Source organism: Ranitomeya variabilis, chromosome 3, assembly GCF_051348905.1.
Source record: "Ranitomeya variabilis isolate aRanVar5 chromosome 3, aRanVar5.hap1, whole genome shotgun sequence".
NCBI lineage: Eukaryota > Metazoa > Chordata > Amphibia > Anura > Dendrobatidae > Ranitomeya > Ranitomeya variabilis.
The window spans coordinates 317,933,280-317,947,085 of NC_135234.1; the positions used below are offsets into that span (position 1 = coordinate 317,933,280).

At 43.1% G+C, this 13,806-nt stretch overlaps 1 protein-coding gene across 1 annotated transcript in view; it reads left to right on the forward strand.

The window, feature by feature from the left end:
- The window catches only part of SLC9A1 (solute carrier family 9 member A1), a 148,027-nt gene that overhangs the window by 50,200 nt on the left and 84,021 nt on the right, over positions 1-13,806 (forward strand). The window contains exon 2 of the mRNA XM_077295681.1: positions 9,658-10,118. Within this exon, the coding sequence (XP_077151796.1) occupies positions 9,658-10,118 (461 nt within the window). The remainder of the gene's footprint in view (positions 1-9,657; positions 10,119-13,806) is intronic.

Consider the following 13,806-nt stretch of genomic DNA (forward strand, 5'->3'; position numbering starts at 1 on the left):
CTGGTCGGTCAGGGTACGCAGACCTAGTACAGATGCTCGCCGAAGCTCCCAAGCGGCTGCCGGAGCGTGCGAACCTTCTTTCCCAGGGCCCGATCTACCACCAGAGCTCAGGGGCCCTGTGTTTAACGGCCTGGCCGTTGAATCTTGGATTCTAACCGAGGCTGGGTTCTCCCAGGAGGTGGCCGCTACTATGATTAGCGCTCGGGAAGCCTGCCTCAACACATTTCTACCATCACACCTGGAAGGGTTTTCTTCGCATGGTGCAGAGAGCGCTATTATTCCCTGTTTCGTTTCTCTATCCCCGACATTTTAGCGTTCCTCCAAGCTGGCCTGGATTCGTGTCTAGCACCAAGTTCCCCTGTAAAAGACAGATATCAGCCTTGTCTGTCTGTCAGCACAGAATCGCTACCAATTTACAGGTGAAGACCTTCATACAAGGCGTTGCTCACATGGTACCGCCTTACAAGGTACCCCTAGACGCTTGGGACCTTAACCTGGTCATAGAGGTCCTGCAGGAATCTCCATTCGAGCCTCTTCAGAACGTCCCCTTGACATACCTTTCCAGGAAGGTAGTATTTCTGGTGGCTAAAACATCCCTCAGGCGGGTCTTGGGGCTGGCGGCTCTATCCTGCCGAGCTCCATTTTTGCTTTCAGCAGGATAAGGGAATGCTTAGGCCAGCACCCCCTTTTTTGCCAAAGGTTGTTTCCTCATTCCACGTGAACGAGGACATTGTCTTGCCTTCATTACGCCCGGCGCCAACACACCATGTGGAAAGGGGCTCTCCATACGCTGGATCTAGTGAGAGCTCTCAGGAGATGTGTGTCTTGAACGGCATTCTTTCGGCAGACAGACGCACTGTTCGTCCTCCCCGATGCTCACAGGAAGTGGCTCGCGGCCTCAAGATCGACCATAGCCAGGTGGATACGCTTGACTATTCAGGAGTCATACCGCATCAGAGGTGCAGTCGTTCCGGCTGGGATCAGGGCTCACTCCACTCGGGCAGTGGGCGCTTCCTAGGCTCTTCGGCACCAGGCATCAGCAGAACAGGTTTGCAAGGCGGCAACCTGGTCCAGTCTACACACTTTATCCAAACACTATAATATCCATACTCAGGCTTTGGAGGATGCAAGTCTGGGTAGAAGGATTCTGCTGGCAGCCGTAGCGCACCTATAGGCGGTAGGTGCCTAGGGCTTATACCGTAGAGTCAGTTTCCCACCCAGGGACTGCTTTAGGATGTCCCACACTCCTGTGTCCCCAATGAGATGAAGGAGAAATATGGATTTTTGTGTTACCGTAAAATTCTTTTCTCCGAGACGCTCATTGGGGGACACAGCATCCACCCTGTTAGCCAGATGGCTCCTTCCTTATTATTCAGTGGGTTTTTCTAGATATATTGCACCTGTGTTATAGCTGATGTATTTTTTGTTCTCCTACTGCTTTTTGCACCAGACTGGATTCTCCTGCGGCCAGTGTCAGGGTGTATACGGCGGAGGAGGATGTTTTACTTAGTGTCAGCCTCCTGGCGGCAGCAGCATACACCCACAGTCCTGTGTCCCCCAATGAGCGTCTCGAAGAAAAGGATTTAGCGGTAACACAAAAATCCATATTTTTCTAGCCATTTTGAGAGTTTAATGGAACCAACAAATGTAATGCTCCAGATTCTCAAATAGCTCAAAGGAAGGTCAGTTTTATAGGTTCTCTAATCTGCCAAACTGTTTTCAGCTGTGCTCACACTCTTGCACAAGGGTTTTCAAGGGTATTATAACCATCCATTAGCCTTCTTACACAGTTAGCAAACACAAAGTACCATAAGAACACTGGAGTGATGGTTGTTGGAAATGGGCCTCTATACACCTATGAAGATATTGCATTACAAACCAGACATTTGCAGCTAGAATAGTCAGTTACCACATTAACTATGTATAGAGTGTGTTTCTGAATCATTTAATGTTAGCTTCATTGGAAAAAACTGTGCTTTTCTTTCAGAAATAAGGAAATTTCTAAGTGACCCTAAACTTTGGAACGGTAGTGTGTAGGCATAATATATGTGCATATATACAGTATATGTGTGTGTATGTATGTGTGTATATATACATATACATATATATATATATATATATATACACACACACACACACTCACCGGCCACTTTATTAGGTACACCTGTCCAACTTCTTGTTAACACTTAATTTCTAATCAGCCAATCACATGGCGGCAACTCAGTGCATTTAGGCATGTAGACATGGTCAAGACAATCTCCTGCAGTTCAAACCGAGCATCAGTATGGGGAAGAAAGGTGATTTGAGTGCCTTTGAACGTGGCATGGTTGTTGGTGCCAGAAGGGCTGGTCTGAGTATTTCAGAAACTGCTGATCTACTGGGATTTTCACGCACAACCATCTCTAGGGTTTACAGAGAATGGTCCGAAAAAGAAAAAAAATCCAGTGAGCGGCAGTTCTGTGGGCGGAAATGCCTTGTTGATGCCAGAGGTCAGAGGAGAATGGGCAGACTGGTTCGAGCTGATAGAAAGGCAACAGTGACTCAAATCGCCACCCGTTACAACCAAGGTAGGCCTAAGAGCATCTCTGAACGCACAGTGCGTCGAACTTTGAGGCAGATGGGCTACAGCAGCAGAAGACCACACCGGGTACCACTCCTTTCAGCTAAGAACAGGAAACAGGCTACAATTTGTACAAGCTCATCGAAATTGGACAGTAGAAGATTGGAAAAACGTTGCTTGGTTTGATGAGTCTCGATTTCTGCTGCGACATTCGGATGGTAGGGTCAGAATTTGGCGTAAACAACATGAAAGCATGGATCCATCCTGCCTTGTATGGAGCATCTTTGGGATGTGCAGCCGACAAATCTGTGGCAACTGTGTGATGCCATCATGTCAATATGGACCAAAATCTCTGAGGAATGCTTCCAGCACCTTGTTGAATCTATGCCACGAAGAATTGAGGCAGTTCTGAAGGCAAAAGGGGGTCCAACCCATTACTAGCATGGTGTACCTAATAAAGTGGCCGGTGAGTGTATATATACATACATACATACATACATACACACATACACACATACATACACACACACACACACATACACACACACACACACATACACACATACACACACACACACACACATACACACATACACACACACACACACACATACACACATACACACACACACATACACACATACACACATACACACACACACATACACACACACACACACACACTACAGACCATTAGCGGATGCTTTAGTCCAGGTCTGGGAGGAGATCCCTCAGGAGACCATCCGCCACCTCATCAGGAGCATGCCCAGGCATTGTATGGAGGTCATACAGGCACGTGGAGGCCACATACACACTACTGAGCATCACTCCCTTGTTTTGAGGCATTTCCACTGAAGTTGGATCAGCCTGCAATTTGATTTTCCACTTTGATTTTGAGTATCGTTCCAAATCCAGGCCTCCATTGGTTAATAAATTTGATTTCCATTGATGATTTTTGTGTGATTTTGCTGTCAACACATTCAACTTTGTGCAGAACAAAGTATTCAATGAGAATATTTCATTCATTCAGATCTAGGATGTGTTATTTGAGTGTTCCGTTTATTTTTTTGATCAGTGTATATATTTATATATATCTATGTATGTATATATATATATATATATATATATATATATATATATATATATATATATATATATATATATATATATATATATACAATACAGACCAAAAGTTTGGACACACCTTCTCATTTAAAGACTTTTCTGTATCTTCATGACTATGAAAATTGTACATTTACTCTGAAGGCATCAAAAACTATGAATTAACACATGTGGAATTATATACTTAACAAAAAAGTGTGAAACAACTGAAATTATGTCTTATATTCTAGGTTCTTCTAAGTAGCCACCTTTAACTTTGACTGCTTTGCACACTCTTGGCATTCTCTTGATGAGCTCCAAGAGGTAGTCACCGGGAATGGTTTTCACTTCACAGGTGTGCCCTGTCAGGTTTAATAAGTGGGATTTCTTGCCTTATAAATTGGGTTCGGACCATTAGTTGTGTTGTGCAGAAGTCTGGTGGATACACAGCTGATAGTCCTACTGAATAGACTGTTAGAATTTGTATCATGGCAAGAAAAAAGCAGCTAAGTAAAGAAAAACGAGTGGCCATCATTACTTTAAAGGGAACCTGTCACCACGTTTTTGGAAGATGGGATAAAAATAGCGTTAAATAGGGGCAGAGGTGGGCGTTACATTAGTGTGTGTGTTATGCGTTTATTACCCACCTAAGTTGCCGAAATAACTTTGCAAAGTCTCCGTTTTCGCCTGTCAATCAGGCTGGTCAGGTCACATGGGCGTGGTGTCTTCACCCAGATTTGGCGTAGTTTTCCGTTGGTGGCGTAGTGGTGTGCGCATGCCCAAAGTCCGGAATCCTCTTCCAGGGGATTTAAAATAGCGCGGTGTTCGTTATTGCATTGGTGATCGGTGGGCGCGGCCATCTTCCTTTGGCCGCGCGTGCGCAGAAGCGGCGCTCTGCTGGCCGCGGCTTCAGGAAAATGGCCGCGGGATGCCGCGCGTGCGCAGATGGATATCGCGGCGGCCATTTTCCTGAAGCCGCGGCCAGCAGAGCGCCGCTTCTGCGCACGCGCGGCCAAAGGAAGATGGCCGCGCCCACCGATCACCAATGCAATAACGAACACCGCGCTATTTTAAATCCCCTGGAAGAGGATTCCGGACTTTGGGCATGCGCACACCACTACGCCACCAACGGAAAACTACGCCAAATCTGGGGGAAGACAACGCCCATGCGACCTGACCAGCCTGATTGACAGGCGAAAACGGAGACTTTGCAAAGTTATTTCGGCAACTTAGGTGGGTAATAAACGCATAACACACACACTAATGTAACGCCCACCTCTGCCCCTATTTAACGCTATTTTTATCCCATCTTCCAAAAACGTGGTGACAGGTTCCCTTTAAGAAATGAAGGTCAGTCAGTCCGGAAAATTGGGCGAACTTTGAAAGTGTCCCCAAGTGCAGTGGCAAAAACCATCAAGCGCTACAAAGAAACTAACTCACATGAGGACCGCCCCAGGAAAGGAAGACCGAGTCACCTCTGCTTCTGAGGATAAGTTTATCCGAGTCACCAGCCTCAGAAATCGCAGGTTAACAGCAGCTCAGATTAGAGACCAGGTCAATGCCACACAGAGTTCTAGCAGCAGACACATCTCTACAACAACTGTTAAGAGGAGACTTTGTGCAGCAGGTCTTCATGGTAAAATAGCTGCTAGGAAACCACTGCTAAGGACAGGCAACAAGCAGAAGAGACTTGTTTGGGCTAAAGAACACAAGGAATGGACATTAGACCAGTGGAAATCTGTGGTTTGGTCTGATGGGTCCAAATTTGAGATTTTCGGTTCCAACCACCGTGTCTTTGTGCGACGCAGAGAAGGTGAACGGATGGAATCTACATGCCTGGTTCCCACCATGAAGCATGGAGGAGGTGTGATGGTGTGGGGGTGCTTTGCTGGTGACACTGTTGGGGATTTATTAAAAATTGAAGTCATATTGAACCAGCATGGCTACCACAGCATCTTGCAGCGGCATGCTATTCCATCCAGTTTGCGTTTAGTTGGACCATCATTTATTTTTCAACAGGACAATGACCCCAAACACACCTCCAGGCTGTGTAAGGGCTATTTGACCAAGGAGAGTGATGGGGTGCTACGCCAGATGACCTGGCCTCCACAGTCACCAGACCTGAACCCAGGGAACCCGGGAAGCCTCACTGCTGTGCATGTCAGATCGCTGATCTGACACCGTGCACAGCAAAGTGTCAGATCAGCGATCTGTCACTTTACTGTGATGTCCCCCCCTGGGGCAAAGTAAAAAAGGTAAAAAAAAAAAAAATTACATGTGTGGGAAAAAAAAAAAAATCCTAAATAAATGATAATAAATATATATATATATATATATATATATATATATATATATATATATATATATATATATATATATATATATATATATATATATATATTGTTCCAATAAATACATTCCTTTATCTAAATTAAAAAAAAAAAAAATAAAAATACACATATTTAGTATCGCCGCGTCCGTAACGACCCGACCTATAAAACAGTCCCACTAGTTAAACCCTTCAGTGAACACCGTTAAAAAAAAAAAAAAAAAAAGAGGCAAAAAACAACGCTTTATTATCATACCGCTGAACAAAAAGTGGAATAACACGCGAATAAAAAGAAAGATATAAATAACTATGGTACCGCTGAAAACGTCATCTTGTCCCGCAAAAAACGAGCCGCCATACAGCATCATCAGGGAAAAAATAAAAAAGTTATAGTCCTCAGAATAAAGCGATGCAAAAATAATTCTTTTTTCTATAAAATAGTTTTTATCGTATAAAAGCGCCAAAACATAAAAAATGATATAAATGAGGTATTGCTGTAATCGTACTGACCCGAAGAATAAAACTGCTTTATCCATTTTTACAAACGCGGTACGGTATAAACAACCCCCCCAAAAGAAATTCATAAATAGCTGGCTTTTGGTCATTCTGCCTCACAAAAGTCGGAATAAAAAGCGATCAAAAGATGTCACGTGCCCGAAAATGTTACCATAAAAACGTCAACTCGTCCCGCAAAAAACAAGACCTCACATGACTCTTTGGACCAAAATATGGAATAAGTAAATCAAACCCCCCTTCATCACCCCCTTAGTTAGAGAAAAATTAAAAAAATGTATTTATTTCCATTTTCCCATTAGGGTTAGGGCTAGGGTTGGGGCTAGGGTTAGGGCTAAAGTTAGGGTTAGGGTTGGGGCTAAAATTAGGGTTAGGGTTTGGATTACATTTACAGTTGGGATTAGGGTTAGGGGTGTGTCAGGGATAGGGGTGTGGTTAGGGTTACCGTTGAGATTAGGGTTAGGGGTGTTTGCATTGAAAAGTCAAATGTCGCTCCTTCCCTTCCGAGCTCTACCATGCGCCCAAACAGTGGTTTACCCCCACATATCAGGTTTTGGCAAACTCAGGACAAATTGTACAACAGTTTTTGTGAAAAAAAGTTAAATGTTCATTTTTTTAAAACATTCCAAAAATTCCTGTGAAACACCTGAAGGGTTAATAGACTTCTTGAATGGAGTTTTGAGCAGCTTGAGATCCGGATAAAATGATTTGACATCGCCACAAGCATCAGCTATAAGATTTTTTTTTTTAGGGTAAGTTCAGAAAGCTAAAAGGACTAGCAAGAACCTTATATCACTGGGATGATAATAGATAAAATCTTCAATTTTTATTAAACATATATTAAAACCTTTAACCACACAACATAGAATACATACAACCGTGCTCACTGCAGCTGACCCTCACACTGTGAACACTCACTTACCCTGCCTATACAGCGGAGATTGGCACCCTAATCAATATCGAGAGAGGCGCCCCCGCTCCTCGACGACTGATCTTAAAGCTCCTACTCAATTCACTGGGAAAAAGTGATACAACTACACCCCAGTCTCACGCGGCAGGAAAGAAAAAAATAGGCAAGGTAATTGCTTGATGGAGCGTATCATGAACAGTGTGAAGTGAAGTGATGCCGTTCCTTAAAGTGCAGACATACAGTGCAAAAACCTGACTAAAACTGATCACTGTTCTGTAACACCTACCTAACTGTGGAGGTTGGCACCCTACTGTACAGCGGAAGTGGCGCCCCCACTCAACGAGGGCTCTCCCTAGCAAAAGCCCTAAAAATCTCTAGATGTAGCTATTGATAGTATAGCCCATATAGATAATAGAAAACAGATAGGTGTAGGTTCCAAATAACAATTTAGATGTAATATACAAAGGGGTACCACACCGCCAAAATATAGCCACCAGACTTTTCAGATATATACACAAAACGGGAGCCACACCAATTGATAGTCATTGATAAAGGTAGGATGGGTTTTAAAGTTGTAATGCAGTATGGATCAAACTGCACACCCAGGGTATAATACCAAAAAACAGTGTCAGTTAAAGTCACTAGATACTCATCATAAATGGATGATGTTCTTGAGGACCCATGCCTCTCGCCTCAACCCGTTTCACCAATCTGGATCATCAGGAGGCCTGGATAAACGATGCTTGAGGGGTGCAATTTTTTAGAATTGTGTCACACTTGGTTATTTTTTTATCATATAGACCCCTCAAAATGACTTCAAATGTGGTGTGGTCCCTAAAAAAAAATTGTTGTAAAAATGAGAAATTGCTGGTCAACTTTTAACCCTTATAACTCCCTAACAAAAAAAAATGTTGGTTCCAAAATTGTGCTGATTTAAAGTAGACATGTGGGAAATGTTACTTATTAAGTATTTTGTGTGACATATCTCTGTGATTTAAGGGCATAAAAATTCAAATTTGGAAAATTGCAAAATTTTCAAAATTTTCTCCAAATTTCCATTTTTTTTCACAAATAAACGCAGGTAATATCAAAGAAATTTTACCACTATCATAAAGCCCAATATGTCACGAGAAAACAATGTCAGAATCACCGGGATCCGTTGAAGCGTTCCAGAGTTATAACCTCATAAAGGGACAGTGATCAGAATTGTAAAAATTGGCCCGGTCATTAACGTGCAAACCACCCTTGGGGGTAAAGGGGTTAAAGTTTGTGTTCCCCTTTTTATTGATTTATCATGCATATGACTGGAATTGTGTAAACCACAGATCAGCTGATGTCCAAAAGATCCGGATAAAATGATTTGACATCGCCACAAGCATCAGCTATAAGATTTTTTTTTTTAGGGTAAGTTCAGAAAGCTGATAAGGTTTTAAGCCAATTAGTTTTTAAAACCTAAGTGTTCGATGCTGTTATTAGGTTACATTAGGATTTGACAGAAGAACAGATTTATTTCGGGGGAAAGCATGGTTTGTACTTTTCCATTCAAGTCAACTGTATTTCCAATTGAAGTTGCATCTTTGATAGACTATCCCAGCCATTTGAAAGGACTTGGGATTTGTCCTCTTGTCCCATAACAGCACCACCTGAGAGAGGTTATCCGCCCATAAGGACAGGAAACCTACTGAATAAAAGGGCAGTACCTCTCCTCCACATCAGTTTTGTTACCTGTCCTTGAGGGAACCTAAGAAGAGCGGTACTTTGGACTTAACCAGGTCTGGAGGGTGTCCAGGATGCCTTCCGGAAGGGTGGGGTGAAGTACCACTGGCCAGGAGGTTGGTACAACGCCGTGCAGGCAGAGAACCCTTGGAAAAGTTTTTTGCCAACATGAGGAGCACCCTGTTCTGAGTGCGCTATGACATGCTTCGGGCTACGCACGTGGAAGATACAATGTGCCCCAATGACACAGCATGCCGGAAAGCTAGAGCAGCCATTCGGTTCTACACATGCGCAGGGCTTGCTGAGGTCAAGACTCTGGGCTTTATCTAGACTCACCACATTAATTCGTTAATGGTTATAAAGTTAGTTAATGACAATGTCTGAGAAGATTGTAATTTTCACCTCCCATGCTGTGCTGAACCAGGAAGAAAATTTTCTATTGTGATTGTGTACAATTTATCTGAATTCATTATTGACCACAAATAGAATGTTCTCTGAATAGCTGTCTACCTTTTTGTTTTCTTGCAGGATTCCATGTGATCCCAACTTTATCCAATGTTGTCCCCGAGAGCTGTTTGCTGATTGTTGTGGGCCTTCTAGTAGGTGGCCTTATGAAGGCCGTTGGTGAAAATCCTCCAGTTTTGAAATCGAATGTCTTCTTCCTTTACCTTTTGCCACCAATCATTCTAGATGCTGGATATTTCCTGCCACTACGTCCCTTCTCTGAAAATTTGGGAACAATTCTTATGTTTGCAGTGTTGGGAACACTCTGGAATGCTTTCTTAATAGGCTCTTTGTTGTATGGCGTATGCCAGATTGGTGGAGCAGATTTAACAGGTGTAGGACTCTTGGACAACTTGCTGTTTGGTAGTATCATTTCGGCTGTCGACCCTGTAGCTGTCTTGGCTGTATTTGAAGAAATCCACATCAATGAGTTGCTCCACATCTTGGTGTTTGGAGAATCTTTACTCAATGATGCAGTCACTGTGGTAAGTGGGCACATATAACATATATTTGAACCAAGCCAAGGTGTATGTTTTTTTTTTTTGTTTTTTTTTTGTTTAATTGTGTGCAGCTGAACATCCAAGCTCAGTTCGACTAAGAATGTATGTTTTAAATTGGAGATAGTATTAAGGGTAATCTTTACTATTGATTTTTTTATACATTTTATTATTTTATTTTGATTTTATGATTTTATTAATACTGGCTTCAAAACCCTCATTAAAACAGTACATTAGGAAGCACCCTAAGGCCACCTACACACATTTTGTGACTTTTTGGGGGGAGAGGGAGTGAGGGTAGTTTAAAAAACAAAAAATGCAATTATTCTCATGGATGTTGTGTTTTTGTTTTAATTAATACATTTGTGTGTGTCTTATTTTTTTCATATGTCCTGTAGAGAAGCTTACACTGTGTGCAGAATTATTAGGCAAGTTGTATTTTGATCACATGATACTTTATATTCATGTTGTCCTACTCCAAGCTGTTCAGGCTTGAGAACCAACTACCAATTAAGTAAATCAGGTGATGTGCATCTCTGTAATGAGGAGGGGTGTTGTCTAATGACATCAAAACCCTATATAAGGTGTGCTTAATTATTAGGCAACTTCCTTTCCTTTGGCAAAATGGGTCAGAAGAGAGATTTGACGGGCTCTGAAAAGTCCAAAATTGTGAGATGTCTTGCAGAGGGATGCAGCAGTCTTGAAATTGCCAAACTTTTGAAGCGTGATCACCAAAGAGTCAAGCGTTTCATGGCAAATAGCCAATAGGGTCGCAAGAAGCATGTTGGGCAAAAAAGGCGCAAAAAAACTGCCCATGAATTGAGGAAAATCAAGCGTGAAGCTACCAAGATGCCATTTGCCACCAGTTTTGCCATATTTCAGAGCTGCAACGTTACTGGAGTAACGAAAAGCACAAGGTGTGCGATACTCAGGGACAGGGCCAAGGTAAGGAAGTCTGAAAAAGACCATCTTTGAACAAGAAACCTAAGATAAAACACCAAGACTGGGCCAAGAAATATCTTAAGACTGACTTTTCAAAGGTTTTATGGACTGATGAAATGAGTGACTCTTGATGGGCCAGATGGCTGGGCCAGAGGCTGGATCAGTAAAGGGCAGAGAGCTCCACTCCGATTCAGACGCCAGCAAGGTGGAGGTGGGGTACTGGTATGGGCTGGTATCATCAAATATCAACTTCTGGGACCTTTTCGGGTTGAGGATGGAGTGAAGCTCAACTCCCAGACCTACTGCCAGTTTCTGGAAGACAACTTCTTCAAGTAGTGGCACAGGAAGAAGTCGGTATCGTTCAAGAAAAACATGATTTTCATGCAGGACAATGCTCCATCACATGCCTCCAACTACTCCACAGTGTGGCTGGCCAGTAAAGGTCTCACAGAAGGAATAATAATGACATGGCCCCCTTGTTCACTTGATCTGAACCCCATAGAGAACTTGTGGTCCCTCATAAAATGTGAGATCTACAGGGAAGGAAAACAGTACACCTCTCGGAACAGTGTCTGGGAGGCTGTGGTGGCTGCTGCACGCAATGTTGATCATAAACAGATCAAGCCACTGACAGAATCTATGGATGGAAGGCTGTTGAGTGTCATAAATAAAGGTGGCTATATTGGTCACTAATTTTTTGGGGTTTTGTTTTTGCATACTGTTTTTCTAAATTTTGTGCAGTTATATTGGTTTACCTGGTGAAAATAAACAAGTGAGATGGGAAAATATTTGGTTTTCATTAAGTTGCCTAATAATTCTGCACAGTATTAGTTACCTGCACAAACCGATATCCTACTAAGATAGCCAAATCGAAAAAAAAACCAAAACACTCCAACTTTCAAAAATATTAAGCTTTTATATTTGAGTCTTTTGGGTTGATTGAGAACATAGTTGTTGATCAATAATAAAAATAATCCTCTAAAATACAACTTGACTAATAATTCTCCACACAGTGTTGCTTCTAGCTGCAGTGTTTTTGAGAATAAAAAATGCCAGGAAAATATTCACTCTTGATAAACCTAAATAGGTTACATTTTGTAAGTAAATTAAAAATCATATTGGTATGCTAAAGTTCCATATACTTTCAGAAATTAAACACGTTGCACATTGTCAAAACCAGGGTCCTCAAATTTATCATCACTTTATCAGATGCACTTGTGCATCGATGTGTAAGGTTTTCTAAATAAAATGCTTAAAAATTCATGTATGTGTCTACATATCTGACACAAGAGACGTACAACACATCCTAAAAATGATGCAAGGTATGCATATGGTGAAACAGGCTCTTTAAGCTATTGTAATTAATCCGATAACTGGCCCCTTCAACACACATCACTGATGTTGTAACGATACAATAAGTGCTGTCCTAATGGCAAGCAGAAGCTGGAAGTGGCCTGGAGCTAAAGTAGATGTCTTAAAGGGAACCTGTCACCCCGTTTTTTCCGTATGAGATAAAAATACTGTTAAATAGGGCCTGAGCTGTGCATTGCAATAGTGTATTTTGTGGACCCCGATTCCCCACCTATGCTGCCGAAATACGTTACCAAAGTAGTAGTTTTCGCTTTTCAATCAGGCTGGTCTGGTCAGATGGGCGTGGTGTCTTCCCCCAGATCTTGCTTAGTTTTCCGTTGGTGGCGTAGTGGTGTGCGCATGTCCAAGGTCCCGAATCCACTGCACAGGGGAGTGAAAAGAGCGCAATTTGCGCTATTCCCCTGGTGATCGGTGGGGGCGGCCATCTTCCTGTGGCCGCGCGTGCGTAGAAGCGGTGCTCTGCTGGCCGCGGCTTCAGGAAAATGGCCGCGGGATGCCGCGCGTGCGCAGATGGAGATCGCGGCGGCCATTTTTCTGAAGCAGAGATGCGAACTCTGCTTCAGGAAAATGGCCGCCGCGATCTCCATGTGCGCACGCGCGGCATCCCGCGGCCATTTTCCTGAAGCCGCGGCCAGCAGAGCGCCGCTTCTGCGCACGCGCGGCCAAAGGAAGATGGCCGCCCCCACGATCACCAATGAAATAGCGCAAATCGCGCTCTTTTCACTCCCCTGTGCAGTGGATTTGGGACCTTGGACATGCGCACACCACTACGCCACCAACGGAAAACTAAGCAAGATCTGGGGGAAGACACCACGCCCATCTGACCAGACCAGCCTGATTGACAGGCGAAAACGACTACTTTGGTAACGTATTTCGGCAGCATAGGTGGGGAATCGGGGTCCACAAAATACACTGTTGTAATGCACAGCTCAGGCCCTATTTAACAGTATTTTTATCTCATACGGAAAAAACGGGGTGACAGGTTCCCTTTAAGATCGGGGCACCTTTTATCCAGTTATTTTAATGTCACGTGTGAATACTTTCAAAAAGGATTCTGCAGCCCTTCTGGAATGAATTTTAAAAGTATCTACTTTAGCCTTATCACATTTAAGATCTCTCATTCATAATGCATGCAGTTTTTATTGTGAAATTTGCTTACAGGCATTTTCCACTTTCAAGAAAGTGGACTCCAAACACTGTAAAATAACAAGCCGATCAGGTACTTTCTCTCTCCAGCTTCTCTCCACTTCTCGGTTTTGGCGGCTTTGGTGTCGTCATGTTGACAGCGCGCATCGCTGCTGTAGCCAACCACTGATTGCAGCTGCTCCTGGCATCTACGATGGCACAGCTGCTGAGCTCATTG